The following is a 17,637-nucleotide window of genomic DNA, read 5'->3' as shown; positions in this document are numbered from 1 at the left end:
AGATCCGCTGTGGATCCCTGCCCTATACACTCAATGGGCAGACAAGCTTATAGCGGGACGCACATCCCGCTGTGAGTTTTTCAGCAGCCCACCCCGTTAACCCCCTGACGCCAGAGCGTATACATCACCTTCTCCACACTCAGTCTTGCTTTGGGGGTTTCCCACCGCAGCGCACTGATTGGCTGAGCGGGACGTGAAGACGACGGGAGCCCCGAAGCAAGCCGGAGCGGGGAGCAGGTGAAGTATACACTCCGGCGGTGGGGGGGGTCAATGGGGCGGGAAATCCGCTTTGGATCCGTTACGTGTGAACGCACCCAAAGAGTATCGGAAAAAAGAAATTTCTACACTATAAAAGCCTTTTATGTTGGGGCTTAACAATGACGTCTCACCCGAGAGTCGCAGTAAAAATCACAGGTGTACCACAATAAAAAAATTAAAGAGGTATCCCAGACCTTAAAATATATCCCTATCCACAGGCTAACAAATAAGTGTCTTATTGCAGGAGGTCTGACCTTAGGGACCCCTGTGATCTCCAGGATGGGTCCCTGACTGTTCCCGCTGCATGGAGTGATGGATGTGATGTCTGCACACCACCCATGATCAGACACTTAAAGGGGTATTCCAATAAAAAATTAACTTGTACCCTATCCACAGGATAGGGGACAAGTAAGAGATCATGGGGGGTCTGACCTCCGAACCCCCCAGCAATCTCCATATTGGCCCCGGCTTCTGTGTTACGAATAGAATCGCGGTTACGGCACGTGACCTGCGACTCTATTCATTCCTATGGAGGTGCCGGAAAGAGCCGAGTAAGCCGGAAGGGTGCTGTACTCGGCTTTCTCCAGCACCTCCATAGGAATGAATAGAGAATGACCTTATGTTGAAGGTCATCATCTTAAAATTGCAGAACCAATCTCATGTGTCAATGCCCCATTTATAGTTTCTTAAAGGAGCTCGCAACATCAGCAACGGCAGGAAGGCGACTATATTAATCTTTTAATTGCATGCTCCTCTATAGAGAACACCCTAGCACACTTGCGGCTGGAAACAGGCAAACTGCTTTGGGGGCTTCGGGTTCCCATGGAGTAATGAAGTGGAAACGGTTCGGTGTCAATCAAACGCGGCTCTGCAGTGCAGCTGAACGTTTTTGTAATTACGCGGAAAATTGTAGCAGCGGAGTGAAGGTTTGAGTGTGTCACTGTCACTGTTCATGGCGTATAGCTTGGGAACATCTCTAGCTAAATTGAAAACAGCAAGAGTTTCTTCCTCCTCTCTCTCCTCCGTATCCACATTCAATTGGAAGAACAGTAATTGAATCAAATGTGATTAAAGGGGTTCTCCAGGATTACATGAATAGAGTTCCAACATCTTATTTGCTGACTTACGGATATATTTTCTTTGAAGATTTTGGCTTAAAATGCAGATTATTGAGAGCAAATAGGCAGCAGTCTATGGTCCTATGATCAGGATTGATTGGTTATGTCTGGTCTGTGTCCACAGGACATAAAACAAATTCATTGTAGACCAGACATGACCTTTCTATGCCACCCCGCACATCTACAAGATCGTCAATGGATAGCAACTCCAACCAGAGTGTATATAGATACACATGCTTACTATACACACTTTCATTTACTAAATCCCAGACATCCCCTTTAAGGGAGTTTACCAGCTAAAAGGGTTCTTATAGAATGTCTCTAAAGGGGATTTAGGGGGTCCATGTTCTCTATCGTAAAATCGAATCAGTCAGCATGCCCTGATGCTACAACTTTACAAACTTTCAGGCCAGTGGTCATCGACCAATGGAGTCACTTTTGGCTCACGACTATAATTGGTCATTTAAATTGTAGTCCGCTTATTTTATTCCGATGGCATATAGTGTCATTTTTTTCAACATTTTGTCAAATTTTGACCGTGAATGTTAATACATATGTCGTCTCCATTTTTTATTTTAATGGGGCTCCCAACCAGTACTCAATGCTGAATGTGGGCCACATGGTGGAAAAAAGTTGGGGGACCTCACCTTTAGACGGTAAGCTCATCTGGGTATAATAGTTATGCTTGTACTGGTGTTTTAATTTCTGGTAAGTGCATCCGAGCCCCATAGGAAATAGTTTATCAATATCATTTAATCAGAATTTTCTAAATAATACATTGCAGAACAAAAAGTCATAATTACAAAAAATATTTAATTGCTTTTTAACATTCAAAATATATATATATTTTTTTATTTTATTTGAAACCAGTCTCCCTAAACGATGTCTAAGAAAGTGGATAAAGAGGCAAAGCCACTATTAAGACAATGAGGCCTTGTGATGAAACTGGCCACAATTAGTAATGACTTTCTACACACCGCATTAGTTATGGAAACAGAGACCCAGCGCCCCTTACCGAGAAGCGTCTCCACCAATTAGGGGGGTTAATATAAATTACACAAGGAAATTAAAAGATGCCTTTCTTGGCTAAGTTAAGATTGTGCGTAAATTCTATAGATAAAAAATAAAAGAAACCATCATAAGAAAAAAAAAGGGGTCAAAAAATATATAGGAGGAATGGAACGCCCCGTGATATTTATACTATGGTATAGAGATGGAACGCCCTGTGATATTCATACTATGGAACGCCATACATCGCACATTAAAAAATGGAAATAAAAAAAGGTACTAATTAAGAATTTAACCTATGACCTGCTAAAAATTAGGAACTATTTTAAGACCACGACCACCACTTTCCTATTGAATGGAAACAAACTCATGTAGTACATAAAAAAATTCAACAAAAACAACACAAAAACAGACACCAGTTACAGTTCAGTTGCTATAAGTTATACAGGGGGATAGCTCATAATGCACAGGTTAACGCTCAGCCCTGGTGACGGGGTCTTACCGTAGGATCTTGCTTGTTCTCGCAACAACCGTCATCTTTGTCTGCTGGTCCTTTCTCGTGCCCTGCGGTTTGGAGAAGGTTTTCGATGGAGCTGGAGTGGCTCAGGTCTATCTCAGATCCCTTCATTGCATCAGGGTCGTCTTTTACAGCAACAATACCAGACATCCTCATTGGAAAAGGTCACTTTAAAACTTTAAAGGATATACAAAACCTAAGACATAAAAAAAATGACATTTTTAAAATTGGAAAAAAATTATCGTATGCAGGTCTAACTGGGGCTTGTCTCTTATGTGCAGATTTAGCAGAGCCGAATTCATCCTTTAGCTATCTTATTAGTGCATTATAAGCGGAGTGTCTTATAGAGTAGAGCTAGGATAAAAACTACAGATGCCATATGGTTTTATCAGCTATGTAGCGCCAAGGGACAAACTTGGCTCTGCTACATCAGTATAATCTGATATATACGCACCTAAGACCTAGCACCACAAACATTTCTATACTACCAAAGTGTGGGCTGTTTTTGCATAATTTCCATGTGAATTGGACCAGGTGTTTGTTATATGTCCTCAACATATTCCGTAGCGCAGTGATGTATCAATCACGTCATTGCTGTGCTCCGTAGTATTACTTATCCAAACAATCACTGTCTGTACATAAGGGGTTAAAAATAAAGCAGCACTTTTCCAGTGTAAACCCATGAAATACTGCAACAGCAACCTAACCAGTCCGGTCTATTGACTTTGTTATTGTAATTTAACCCTTGAAGTGTGACATTCCATCACAATGAACCCCCTGTGGCAACAAGACCCCCCCCCCAGCCCCCAACCTATAAATACCCAGTTAAGCACTATGAACGAATCCTCAGATTCTTAATCTAATTTCCGATATAGTCAATCCACTGTGTTCCCAGTGGTCTATAGGCTGTGAAGCAATCCCATTTAACCCTTGATGTCTTGCACACCAGCACAACAACTGCTTGCTTGCTTCCCTTAAAAAAAAAAAAAATTCAGGACTTTCCCATTTTAAAAAATAGTGTTTTTTTGTTTGTTTTTTTGCTCAAATTTAAATCATAAATTTTAATTTCAACTGATACTTTTGTGCTAACACACACATATATATATATATATATATATATATATATACACACACACACACATATATATATATATATATATATGTGTTATGTACATGTCCCCTATTCGATGCCTCTTTCTCCATTCAGGGCAAAAAGATTCTCCAGCTTTCTATATATTTATTTATTTTATTCCCTATTATTTGACAATAGAATATTCCATTGCATTTACTGCAGTCATTTGCTTGTTTGCATGCTGAAAACTGGCCCGAGGTGCCAATACTTTTGAAATGACACCAAATTAAATGCAAATAAGTGCCCCCCCCCCTCTAACCCCTTATTTTTCAGGGGCTATAATTCAGTAAAATAGGGGGTTGGCTTTAATTGTTTTCATGAAGTGTCAGCCAGGATTCTAAACATAGACTTTAACAATAGACCGGTTCCTGTTACCATGGGAACAAGAGAGGAGAAGCATTAGCTGCAGCTTCAAAAAAAAAAAAAATTGTGCCGTACAGGTAGCAAGAACAAAAGAGCAGATTCCCAGCATACATATAAATATATTATCGCAGCAATATGCCAGACAAAGGCACGGGCAGATTTATCATCATCTGCTTTTAGTTTTATGCTAAATAATCCGACCCCGGCACAGACCGAAACGTTGACATGATGCTGCAACAAGCTGGGGTGGGTGGTAGTTGGGGGGGTCTTTTGGAGTTTGGAGAGGTTCCCATGTCGGGTCACCTTCCATCCCTCACTATAACCCTTATATCCCTCACTATAACCCTTATAGCCCTCACTATAACCCTTATAGCCCTCACTATAACCCTTATAGCCCTCACTATAACCCTTTCATCCCTCACTATAACCCTTCCATCCCTCACTATAACCCTTATATCCCTCACTATAACCCTTATAGCCCTCACTATAACCCTTACAGCCCTCACTATAACCCTTATAGCCCTCACTATAACCCTTCCATCCCTCACTATGACCCTTCCATCCCTCACTATAACCCTTCCATCCCTCACTATGACCCTTCCATCCCTCACTATGACCCTTCCATCCCTCACTATGACCCTTCCATCCCTCACTATGACCCTTCCATCCCTCACTATAACCCTTACAGCCCTCACTATAACCCTTACAGCCCTCACTATAATCCTTCCATCCCTCACTATGACCCTTCCATCCCTCACTATGACCCTTCCATCCCTCACTATGACCCTTCCATCCCTCACTATGACCCTTATAGCCCTCACTATGACCCTTCCATCCCTCACTATAACCCTTACATCCCTCACTATAACCCTTATAGCCTTCACTATAACCCTTACATCCCTCACTATAACCCTTACATCCCTCACTATAACCCTTATAGCCCTCACTATAACCCTTATAGCCTTCACTATAACCCTTACATCCCTCACTATAACCCTTACATCCCTCACTATAACCCTTATAGCCCTCACTATAACCCTTACATCCCTCACTATAACCCTTATAGCCCTCACTATAACCCTTACATCCCTCACTATAACCCTTACACTCTCAAACTCTCATCTCTATTAGAGGGAAGCCATATGTTCCACGTAGAGCGCTGCGGAATATGTTGCCGCTATATAAAACTACAAGACGTTAGGGTGCAATGATTACAAACATAGACTGAGATGGTGTTATAAAAACTGTCGGGGGTTGTTTTGTTTATTTTTGAATTTGTCTCGAATATTTTGGTTTACAAACACTGCAACAAAAAATGAAAAAAATCTTACAAAGCTGCATAGAAAGATTTTATCCCGATAAAATTTAGTGGTCACTGAGGAACACAAGACACCCTATTAGATCCTTCGAGGGGTAAAAAAAATTGGAAGTCAATATTGGAAGCTTCCTTTGCGATTCGTTCCCCAGATCGGACCCCATTGTCTTGCCTGTGCCCTTATCAAATCTGCTCTCCAATTAGTAAGCCCCTTCTGGGTGACCTCCTTAAGAGGTGGGCAATTACCGAGGCCACTTCTCCCCTCTCCAGACCGCATCAAGAGTGATCCATAGACAGACGAGAAGGTCAGGACTCCAGCAGGGCATTTATACCGTTGCTCTACAGCTTTAGAAACAGTAATGGCAATTATGGTCAAGTTCCGATAGTTAGAGTCATGGATATTTCCATGGTGACTTCTAACAATCTGGTGCAGATCTGAAACTCTCAGCAGGACCAATCGGCCTCTGGCTGCTCGGACATGCTGAGACTTTTGGTCCCACCGCTAAAGAGAAAAAACCCTATATGCAAAACAACATAAACCGAAATGGGGGTACAGGATGATACTGAGGGCACACAGTAAATTTTTTAGTTTTTGTTTTTTGAAGGTTTGAGGGGGAACAGGATAGAAAGTTTACCTGATGAATCCTACTGCTATGAGTATGTGATGTCCCAGAGTAACAAAGAGAAATATTTTCAGGCTCCTTCCCACCGAGACTAAGCAGGATGTCAGTTGTAATGAACCATCTGGAAGGTGATAGAAGCCGTCCCATGTCCCTGTCACCAGTGGAAGGTCCTGGGCTGGGCGATGTGGCTGGAGGTCAAGTGCAGCATCTCTTGCACCAACCTAAAAGAAACATACAAACATATATGGAGAGAGATCTACAGACATATATGTAAAAAAAAAAGAAAAAAAAAACCCACAAAAATTTGCCCAAAAAGATCCAATATTCTGGACTGTAACCTTATTCGGTATTCTCCTCCTCTGTAACCTTAGATAATGCAATGTATTTATGTCATAAAATACTCCACTGCCAAGACATTCTGCCAAGAGATTTGGAAACATAATGGGAAAACAAGCCTGGGATTTGGCAATTTGCACAGATTTAATCATCCTAAACACCGGGACGTTAAATTGGAAAAATTAGATATTTTTTGAAAAAAAGGGCAAAAAATTTAAAAAGCTTTTAAGGCGGAATGGATTTACATAGAAAAAAATTAAAAAAACGAAACATAAAAAGTAAACAAAATAAACAAAAACAATCAAAATTTACAGCATCAGTTAACACAGTTCTGGCTTTGCAGATCTGAGATACCTCGAAATATATTGCAGCCTGCATCATCATCTGCTCATTATCACTGGTGGGAACGTTCTGCTTAGAAAGACACGGTATTAAGCGCCTCCTTAAATATTATGCAGAATGGTAAACTTCTGGGGGGGGGGGGAAGGAAAACCAAGGGGGGAAGACGATGAGAGATTCACAGCACATCAACAGGGCCGGCCGTGTCATTTTATCCTATTAAAACGAAATCAATCGCAGTCACCTGGTTACAAGCCAAGGTGATCTCTAGAGGGGTGGGAAAGAAATGCTGCGGCACAGGGGAAGAAAAGTGCGATAATCTGCTGTATGGTCCATCAAAGGGGCTACGCATGGCAGGGGGGCTTTAAGTTCACAACAATGCACAGGCAACACTATTCTCAGCCCCGACAACACAACACAGGAGAATAATACACCATCATGATTGCTGCCGGACCCCCGATCTCTTTTTTACTCCCTCAATCTCTGTTTAATTCACCAGTTAAACAATAACGACCAATGTCAGCCAGGTCTGGCACACACTAACGCAGGTCTAGGAATGGTACTTTGTTAACCACTTATAGACAGATTTCACCAAAAACTTGATATAGATTAAAAAATGCAAAAAAAAAAATGCAAAAAAAAGAGGGAAAACTCAATTGCAACTAAAAGAAAGATTGTTGGCGCAGGGATATAGTGACAGTTGGTTGGTAACACATTGGCGGGATTAGGAACTTGGGGAGAGTTTGGCTACTAGTAAAGAGCCGGACTGTACCCAAGTGTTTGCGAGAAGCTGAAGTGATGAACTATTCCTTACATGCCTCCTATTGCCCAATATATGGAATACTCCAGGACAAGGCGATGGTGGAGTATTCCAGTTCTTCTCTAAACGTATTTGATGAAATGATTTAAAAAAAAAAAATTAAAATAAAACTTTAAAAAATACTACTAATGCCACAAAGCGGAGCAAAAACTAATTTTTTAAACTATATGCAGTTCTCCAATGAGCCGGAATATGTTAGAGAGAGAGAGAGAGAGAAAGAAAAAAAAAAGAGATGAACAGATATGTATGTAAAAGATAAAGAGAGACGATATATATATAAATAAATAAGAGAGAGAGAGAAAGGGAGATCTAATTAGATATGAGATAAGATGTGAAAGCGATATTAGATAGATATGAAGAGATATAGAGAGACAGAAGGGTAGATAGATAAATACATAGAGATCAGATAAAGGGAACAGAAGAGGAGACCTAGATGATGGATAGACAGACAGACAGATAGGAGATAGATAGATAGATAGATAGATAGATAGATAGATAGATAGATAGATAGGAGATAGATAGATAGGAGATAGATAGATAGGAGATAGATAGATAGGAGATAGATAGATAGGAGATAGATAGATAGATAATAGATAGATAGATAGATAGATAGATAGATAGATAGATAGATAGATAGATAGGAGATAGATAGATAGATAGGAGGGAGATAGATAGATAGATAGATAGATAGATAGGAGATAGATAGATAGATAGAAGACAGACAGATAGGAGATAGATAGATAGATAGATAGATAGATAGATAGATAGATAGATAGAAGATAGATAGATAGATAGATAGATAGATAGATAGATAGATAGATAGGAAATAGATAGATAGATAGATGATTGATAAATAGATAGATAAATATAAGGTATCTTCAATAAAACTTGATAAAATTCTCTCCCAAGAAACAATGTTCATCATTATCCAGCAGCACGACTAACAATTCCAATATCATAAGCGTCAAACCCGTCCACAAAAATACGTCAAAATGAGAAAACAAACCCAGAACATAGAAGCAACTTCACACAGAACAATTTCCAATAATGTGCAAAAATGTAGATTTTTGTTCATAAATACCAGAGAAAATAAAGCATTGCATTAGTAACAAACACATAACTGTATAAAATAGGGGAAAAAAGAACAACATAAAGTAGGGGAAAAAAAAAAAAAAGAGTAAAAAATGTAAAGCATAGTAGCTGGCAAGTCAAGGACTTACTCCGCAAAGAAGTCACATACCTGCACCATCCCGGCTTCTAGCTTCATTGCAACAAATTACAGAAGATGTGCTTTCCATAGCATCTACACAATTACTCGGAATTGCTCTTTGAGAGAGCGATTATTGCAACCCTGCACTTAGACGATGTTTCATGCACCTGGCAAACAGTCTGTTAAGGCAAATACAGGAGGCTCGGAGTAAGCACACAGCCAACAGCTGCCCATGATGTGATGTCAGCGGCAGCCCAGCCAGTAACAGAGCAGAACTACTCAAAACACGTCTCCAGCTAAATTCAGATCTTCATTAGCAATTCAGTAGCAGATGATGTAAAAAAAAAAAAAAAATTATATATATAGAAAAAAAATGTGTGAACATGTGAAAATGCCAAGAGGGGACGGAAGGTTTTTTTCTTCTTTTTTTTTTTTTTATCATTAGAGCAGTGTTTTACGCAGCAATAAAAATAAAATTTCTAAAAAAAAAAAAAAATTAATGCATCTGCTAAAAGATTAAAAAAAAACAAAACTATAAAATAAGCTTTCTAACCAGTGTTTTATGAGCGTCGACTATAATGGGGGAATTTTATATTCTCTGTTCTGTGAATATTCACACATAAACAGGGATACATGTAAGGATATGGCACATAGCAATGAAGGAGGGTTAAAAAAAATAAAATAAAATTCTGTATAGATATTATTATTACTACTACTATTATTGTTATTATTATTATATAATTATTATTAACGAACTCAGGAGAATTCAAAACAAAACTAAATTATATATATATATATATATATATATATATATTTTATTTTTTTTGTTCGTATTTTTAGCACTTAAAAAAAACTTTAATTTTTTAAAAAAATATTTGAAGAATAGAAATGTTGAGGGTTTTAGCAGGTTGCAACCACGGCAACGTGTGCAAGAAGTGGTGTGAATTGTCAAAACTGGAGCTATGTTATTCTGCAAACCAAATGAGAAAAATATTATGCTGTGCCGAGCGCTGACATCACTGGCAGCTCAGCGGTCATTGGCTGACATCACGCAGCTCCCAGAAGGCGTGCATGTCACTTTAAGCATCGATGGCTCCTTACTATACAGTATAGCAGGATCCTAGGATGCTGCACCTGCACCTTACAGCAGGTCTCCACTTCGCCCCATCAGTCTACAAACAACATGGACTACCTTTGCTTTCCTTATCTTGGAGTGATCTTGAGTTACACTGGAGTCTTCTCCATTCAGAGCTGCATTCACAATTCTCTTGGTTTCTTGTTACCTCTCAGGTTGCAAGATCTAAATGCAAACCCCCTTGCTGGTTTAGGGTCTGTACGGAGCATGCTCTGCCAGGGTGCATTGTGGGAGGTGTAGTTCTAAGACCAGGCAGTGTACAGTAGTCTGATATAGAAATGAACTACGTTTCCCACAATGTGTTGCACTAGTGTGGCGGTGCATTGTGGGAGCTGAAGAGACAATTCTGTATCTTAGCTCAGCTGTCAGGGGTGTGCCTGTCTGCACAGCGTTCACTGATCCTCAATGAGAACGAGGGAAAGGATACAATGTAGCAAGAGGAATGGTTACTAAGTATACACATATATAAATATATACAATATATTCCCTAGATGCCTCTATATGGGTGCAGGGGGGCCGCAACGTTTAACCTTGTCTAAGGTCCCTGATCTGCAGAAGTTGAGTTCAGGCAGAAAAATGTCAAACAATTGCCTAAAAAGCACCATACAACCCATTACAACAAAAGCAATCAGGCTTTAATTAAATACCGCATCATAATGACTCCCTAAGGTGCTCACCCCTCTGTACTGAACAATCTGGAAGCAATAAGGGTAAGCGCAGTATACGCCAAGCCGTAAGAGTTTAGAGCCGAACAATTCTGAGCATCCGCAACCATAATTACCCAAAAAAATTATAAAATGGGCAAGTTTGAACGTTAATATTGTCGATCAATGATGAACTGATCAAGTGGAAACATTCGAATTTACGTAGAAGATAATGATAATATACATCCTAATAGACCTACAGGCTGTAAATGAAGGTTTATACGCTGTAGTCATCATTTGGTCAAATCTTTAACCCATTACCGTCCATGAAAACACAACAGAAAGGACATACAGTATTGAGTTAATATCAATTCAGGAAGGTAAAATAAGGAAAAGCTTAAGAAAACCCATTATCAAATACTCGATTGAGCATCTGAGCCCACATTCAAGACCCACTCAGAATGGAGAGAAGCTACCAAGAGTGTCTCTTGTTCTAGAGGACCCAGCATGCCCACGAATTACATGGACAGCCCATTGATCTCAATTAGAATTGTGTAATACTCCATTTCACCTGTGGTGGCGCTGCAGGGAAACAGAACGCTGGCTCTGAGGTTTCTTCACAGATTATATCAGGTAGTTATCAGCACCAGCATCAGAAAAGAAAGAAAGAGGAAGAAAAGGAAAAAAGAAAAAAAAAAAAAAGCACCCCAGCTATATATATAAAAAATTCTATCCCCTTTTATAACAGGAAAAAAAAAATTCAACAAAAATGATTCCAGAGTGGACAGCCCCTTTAAAGAAGTTTCAGTCTTTAAACCCTTTTGGTGAAGTACGAGAAGATCTTTATTAAAAAAGATCTTCGTAAAATAAAATAAAATTCACGTTTCTGTGCCGAGCCATTGGTGACTGCATTAACGGCTCTCCTGTAAGAGCTCAGTCCCTATGACAACAGTTCCTTCCCTGTGCTCCGTTCACCTGTGTTTTCATAGGGACAGTGAGCCTCATAGCAACCAGCATCTAGCTTCCAACATTCTAGGACAGGTAAGCAATGAAATAAAAAAGACAAAAATAATTGGATGCTATGTGACCCAGTGTTCCCATGAGAAAACATGGAGCTGGCGGTGTCATCTTGGGTACACGTGCTCTAAAAGTTACAGGGTGGCTGTGTGAAGGCTTGTGAGATGATCTCAGAGCCATCACTGGGTTACTTCTTCTGTCGTCATCTTAAACTCGGGCATGATCAGTTTTTTGATGGATTCTCTACCTGTGTTCTTTTGATCTGGCATGGTACGAAATGTTGGGTCAGGTAGACCAGGACCTTAGGTAAAGCTATGAGGTTCCAAGGTCCCAAGATCCCCATGGCTTGGGAATGACAAGGTATTCTCTCTACTTCATGACCTTAGACCTTTGAGGTGAGATCGAGAGTTTTTTGTTTTGTTTTTTAAAGGTTCTCTGGCACGTGATCATGGATTCTTGTCAAATGACAAGAGAAAGTCCACTGCTCTGCAGCAGCTTTTGGTCAGAAGAATTTCAGTCTTGGAGGACTTGGCCTGGTCATTCTAAATGTATGCAAACAGGTTTGCGGAGCCTCGTTTTAAAGTCTCAAACCCACCGGACTAGCCAGATATCCCTCCAGGAAAGGACCTAGCAAAAGAATAGGTCCTGTATGGAGACCACCAAAGCCACCATATTAAGTGGCCCCTTCAGTCAATATTAGAGAAGAGCGAACCTCGAGCATGCTCAAGTCGATCCGAACCCGAACTTTCGGCATTTGATTAGCGGAGGCTGCTGAACTTGGATAAAGCCCTAAGGCTATGTGGAAAACATGGATATAGTCATTGGCTGTATCCATGTTTTCCAGACAACCTTAGAGCTTTATCCAAGTTCAGCAGCCCCCGCTAATCAAATACCGAACGTTCGGGTTCGGATCGACTTGAAACCGAACCCGGTTTGCTCATCTCTAGTCAATATCCAACCCAATTATGAGTCTCATGATATGACCAGGGAAATACCAAGGCCAGGTATCCATCAACAGACAGCTGTTTCGGGGTGTTGGCCCTCATCAGTAGGGAGCAGGATTCTGGCTAGGTAGGAGCAATGCCAAGTAGATCCATACAACCAGCCAACGAAGACACTGTCAGCTACTGGTTAAAGCGCTCAATACAGTGAAATCCTAGGTGCATTGCCCCCCTGGGACCTTTTTGCATATTGATGTTTCCCAAGGGGCAATGCACCTAGGATTTCACAGTATTGAGATCACAGTGTCTTCTTTGGTCTCTCTGAGATCATTGATCTGTTCACCGTATTTTAAATGTATGGCCAACCATAGCCTTCCCCGTCAACGTCACTGAGGCTTTCCGAAGCTGGACCCCTAGCGATCATCTGATCACCTACTAGCTGACTTCATTTGATAAAGTGGTTGTCATGGTGAACCGACCCCTTTAAGGCAAAGATTACAGGCGCTATGTATTCTTAGATATTTTCTATAATTGGGTTCGTCCTAATGGGGGTGGGGAAGGGTGAGATCATAATGAGACCTCTTTCTCCAGAAGATTCTCCCACAAGGATATGACAATTACACATGATAAACCGCCTCTAATCGCCATTCTCTACACGCTACAGTATCTCCTATGGGGGATAACTTGTCATTGCTTTGCTCTACAGTAGCTGCATCTCCAATAAGAAGCAGATAAAGAGCAAATAAAAAAAAATCCCCAAATTACCCACATGATTAAAAACTATTTTTTGTTGAGCATTAGGACTTACATTTTCTTCATCTTAAGGTAGCTATGCACCATAGCTGTCGACTGACCATATGCCATCTCTCCCTATACACATGAACGTTCATGCGTTTCCTATGGAGATCAGAGGAGTAAACTCCGGCATCTCTTTCTAAGAACAATAGTGTTGGGCACCAGAAATCCAACTTACCCGACCCTTCTCTCTGGCATCTGTTGGGGGAGGGTCAGGAATAGTATTGAGCAGAGAGACCAAACTGTTTGGGCTCGGCAATGTTCTCCAAACCCGTATGCTCGCTGTTTGACTTGCCACGGCTCCAGAAATTGGAAGCATCCCTTGGGACTGCTCAACACTAGCCAGGAGGCCAACATACATGAAGTTCTATTAGAAAATAATCCTTGCAGTTTCCATTCTGACCACTAGACTGATACTTCCTGTTCCGCACAGATCATATTCCAGCAGTGCCTTCTTTATCAGTACAGACAGAAGTACAGGTGACCCCAGTGCACACAATAGCTGTTGCTCACAACTCAGCATCCCTCCTCTATAAAGGTCGCTGAGCATGCCTAAAAAACTTTCTCATTTATCTGAATGGGACAGGCTCTGTTTATTGTGGCCTATAGACCATGCGGCTTGTTGTAAATATCATCTTTAAAAGGATTGGCCAGGTTTAGATAAACATGGCAGCTTTCTTCAGCCCCTCTCCTGCCCTCAGTTTGGAGTGTGTGTTTTTTTATAAGCTCAGTTCCATTAAAGTAAATGGTGCTGAATTGTAATACAGTGCACAACCCGAGAACAGGGGTGGCGCTTTTTCCCCCCAAGAAAGTAGCTGTGTAGCTTTTCCTAACCCTGGATAATTTCTTTAAAAGCTGATAAAATAGCTTAGGCACAATGACTGTCCCCATAATAGGTTACAAAAACATTCAATGAAAAAAAATGACAAACAGAATGGAAAAAAATATTCTTCAGTACTTGGCTTTGTTCAATTTAAAAAATAAATATATGAAATAAATTATATATATATATATATATATATATATATATATATACATACACACACCTATTGTAGGTGATCAATTTTACGTCCAGGGACCAAAATAAATAAAAAACGGCTGAAATTGGTCCAAGTCCTTTTGGTCTGTGGTCCATTGTTTCAGAAAATTTTGGGGTCTTTTAAAGGCTCTAAAAACAGCTGAAAAAAAACCCTGTAGGAACATGGACCGTGAAAAGGATTTTTTACAATCTCACATTCACATACAAATTCACATCTCTGGTACTGCAATACCCTGCGGATTTTCCGCACGCAAAACCATTGACGAGAACCCACAACGTATGCGGTCGGTGTGAAAGAGCCTTAACACCTTGTAGACTGAAAATGTAATGTGTCTAGATAGAGGGGTAGCGCGAAACTCTCTAACCCCTCGTGTGCAAACATATCTCCACCATGGACAGGTCTACAGTGAAAACTGTTTGACTCAAAGTATAATTCCTCTAGGCCTTGTATTCATATATCTCGCAATCCGAGCGGAAAAACTGGATTTAGTTTCATTACCGCCTAAATACAGAAAAATAATGGATGCCATATAGTGCTACAATAATAGTGCCGTACAACATCAGCCTTCATCATAGTCTTATGATAATATTGTGATCAATATCGGGGTAACTGCACAAGGCAACTAGAGATTCCAGGGATCCACCAAGAAAACGGGACCAGTAGGACCATGTTTTGCCCCATGTTCCTGAGACTGCCCATATTGGGGTATATAACAAGTACAGTTGAATAATTATCCACAGTTCTTATCAGTCAAAAATTGGACACAACCAAAGCTTAAATCTCATTATAATAAGAAATAGTCCCGTAAAAGACAAAAATTGTTAAAACTTACACAATAATTGTACAACATGCATAAAAAACAAACAGTAAGTGAAGAATCAGCACTTACATTTAATGCTGGTGCCTACAGGGGGCGCTGTCTGTCTTCTTCGGTCACCAATACGCTAGAAGGGAAGAACTGAGCTCAAGGCTGACGGAAAGTGCTCTTCAGCATCCAAGACGGTGTCATTCACCTATGTAATGGAGGACACGACCAGTTAACTACAGATTGTGGCCAACATTAAGCAGCAGATGAACTTCTAAACTTTTCCAATTATACAAAATTCCACAATACTGCACAGAATTAAAGAGCCAATCGCCAATACTCCATAATGTTTTTTCCCCCCCTGAAGACCGAGATGAGTAAATTTAAGGTCGACTCCATTCTTTTCATCTCATGGAGCCGGACGAAACAACCACATGAATGGGTGATTTTTTTCTAAAAATCAGCAAACTCCTCAAATACTAATAAAATAATAAAAAAAAAAAAAGATAAAATACTCTGTGGTGCTGGGAAAGTAAAGTAAACCCTAGTTACAAATGCAACTTCTTCAGCCACTGGGAGTCAAATACCGAGCATTTCGGGTTTGGCCGAACCATAAAGTTCGGGCAACACTAACACTAAACAGAACTTCTCCCCTTTATGGTGCCAGACCCTAACCACTTGGCAACCAATAGCATACATACTATAGGGGCTTGTATGGGGACTGCGATGAGGGGGGCCCAGCATCGGTTGCTCCCAATTTTTTTCGGTTTCGAGAACCTGTACTTCAGAAAAAGTGTACTGTCAGCAAACCAGATGGCAAAAAATTGTACAGTGGGTCATTTTAAGTTACTCCGAAAATAAGACCTAGCTTTATTTTCCAGGATTTTGGCGTAGATCTAAAATATAAGCCATATTCTAAATATAAGCCCTAGTTACAGTCAGCTGACCAGATCCCTGACACTGGGTGGCTGAGCTTTGGCCAATCAGGGCCAGACTTATCATGCCCCACCCCTACCTGCTGTACACAAGCTGCAGTGGAGGTAGGATGGGTAAGGAGATACACAGTAGAGGGCACTGAATATGGGGGGACGGAGGGTACATGGGCCAACTACAGAGGGGGAGGGAGGTATTTAGTATGGGGACTACCTGCAAAGGGGGATGTATAAAGTATGGGGGGACAACTACAGGGGGGAGAGGTATATAGTATGGGGGAACAACTACAGAGGGGGGATGTTTACAGTATGGGGACTACCTGCAGAGGGGATATGTATACAATATGATAGGAGAACTACAGAGGGAGGAGGGGGTATACAGTATGGAGTCTAATGGTGGTATTACAATAGAGGATTTTTCGGCGATAATCTCAAACGGCCGCTATGACAAACGATCTTAATCAATCACCCTATTACACAGGATGATGATCGTTACTTACGGTCATTCTTGGGCTAGTCCTTCCTGGCTGACCTGGGAACGAGCGAATGGCGAGTTATTGTTCGAACGATTAGCCATGAAAATAGTTCCAGATTCTATCAAACGATCAAGGATTTCTCGTTGGTCATTTAATCGTTTCCTGCTATTACACAAAGCGATTATCGTTCAAATCCGAACAATCTAACGATGTTTCAAATCGTTCCGTGTAATACGGCCCTAACTACAAGGGAACTTATTATATAGGAGCCTAACAACAGTGGCACATACAGTGTAGCGGATAACTACCATATAGAGTCGGGCTACAGTGTAGGGGCATACCGTGTTTCTCCGAAAATAAGTCCTACCCCAAAAATATGTCCGAGCCCTTTTTTCAGTGAATGATAAGACCTTATTTTCGGAGAAACACTGTAGAAAAATTATACATTCCTGCCACTATAGTCATACCAATTAAGTCTCACCTATATTATAGTCAATGCAACTTTAAAGTTACCCCATGAAGAAAAGGCGGTAGGAGTTGAACATGTTGCCAAAAGAATTCCACCCTCTGTATAGGTAGAGAGAAGAAAAAGTCGCACAATTGAAAAAAACTTTAAGCAGCAAAAGCACGTGATAGACGGCACAGTGACAGCCTCACTCCGCAGTCTACAGGTTTATTGCCAAGTAAATGTGTGTTTAGTTGAGCAAAAAAAGTGCTAATGGCAGCACCATCCGTACTGCTCTAATTCACTGGATCCCCCCAGGAGCGGCGGCTTCTCCACTGAACTTTTTGATTAACATTTTTTAGTTCATT

The 17,637-nt window shown here is 40.7% G+C and overlaps 1 protein-coding gene across 18 annotated transcripts in view; it reads right to left on the bottom strand.

Annotated features, from left to right (window-relative positions):
• R3HDM1 (R3H domain containing 1) overlaps window positions 1–17,637 on the bottom strand; it is an 85,111-nt gene that overhangs the window by 48,078 nt on the left and 19,396 nt on the right. For 17 of the 18 annotated variants that reach the window (XR_011364504.1, XR_011364502.1, XR_011364503.1 and 14 more), the window contains exons 2-4: window positions 15,501–15,624; window positions 6,347–6,555; window positions 2,887–3,097 (exon numbers count right to left, since the gene is read on the bottom strand). Coding sequence is in view for 15 of the 18 variants with exons in the window: in XM_069982617.1 (XP_069838718.1) it covers window positions 2,887–3,057 (171 nt within the window). In the remaining 3 variants the exon portion in view is untranslated. Of the gene's footprint in view, window positions 1–2,886; window positions 3,098–6,346; window positions 6,556–15,500; window positions 15,625–16,848; window positions 16,871–17,637 lie in introns of those variants that run through there. The other variant, XM_069982624.1, reaches the window with a different exon arrangement.

This window comes from Dendropsophus ebraccatus, chromosome 9, assembly GCF_027789765.1.
Source record: "Dendropsophus ebraccatus isolate aDenEbr1 chromosome 9, aDenEbr1.pat, whole genome shotgun sequence".
Classification (NCBI taxonomy): Eukaryota; Metazoa; Chordata; class Amphibia; order Anura; family Hylidae; genus Dendropsophus; species Dendropsophus ebraccatus.
The sequence above is the reverse complement of the archived record's forward strand: the minus strand, read 5'-3'. Positions and strand labels throughout refer to the sequence as shown.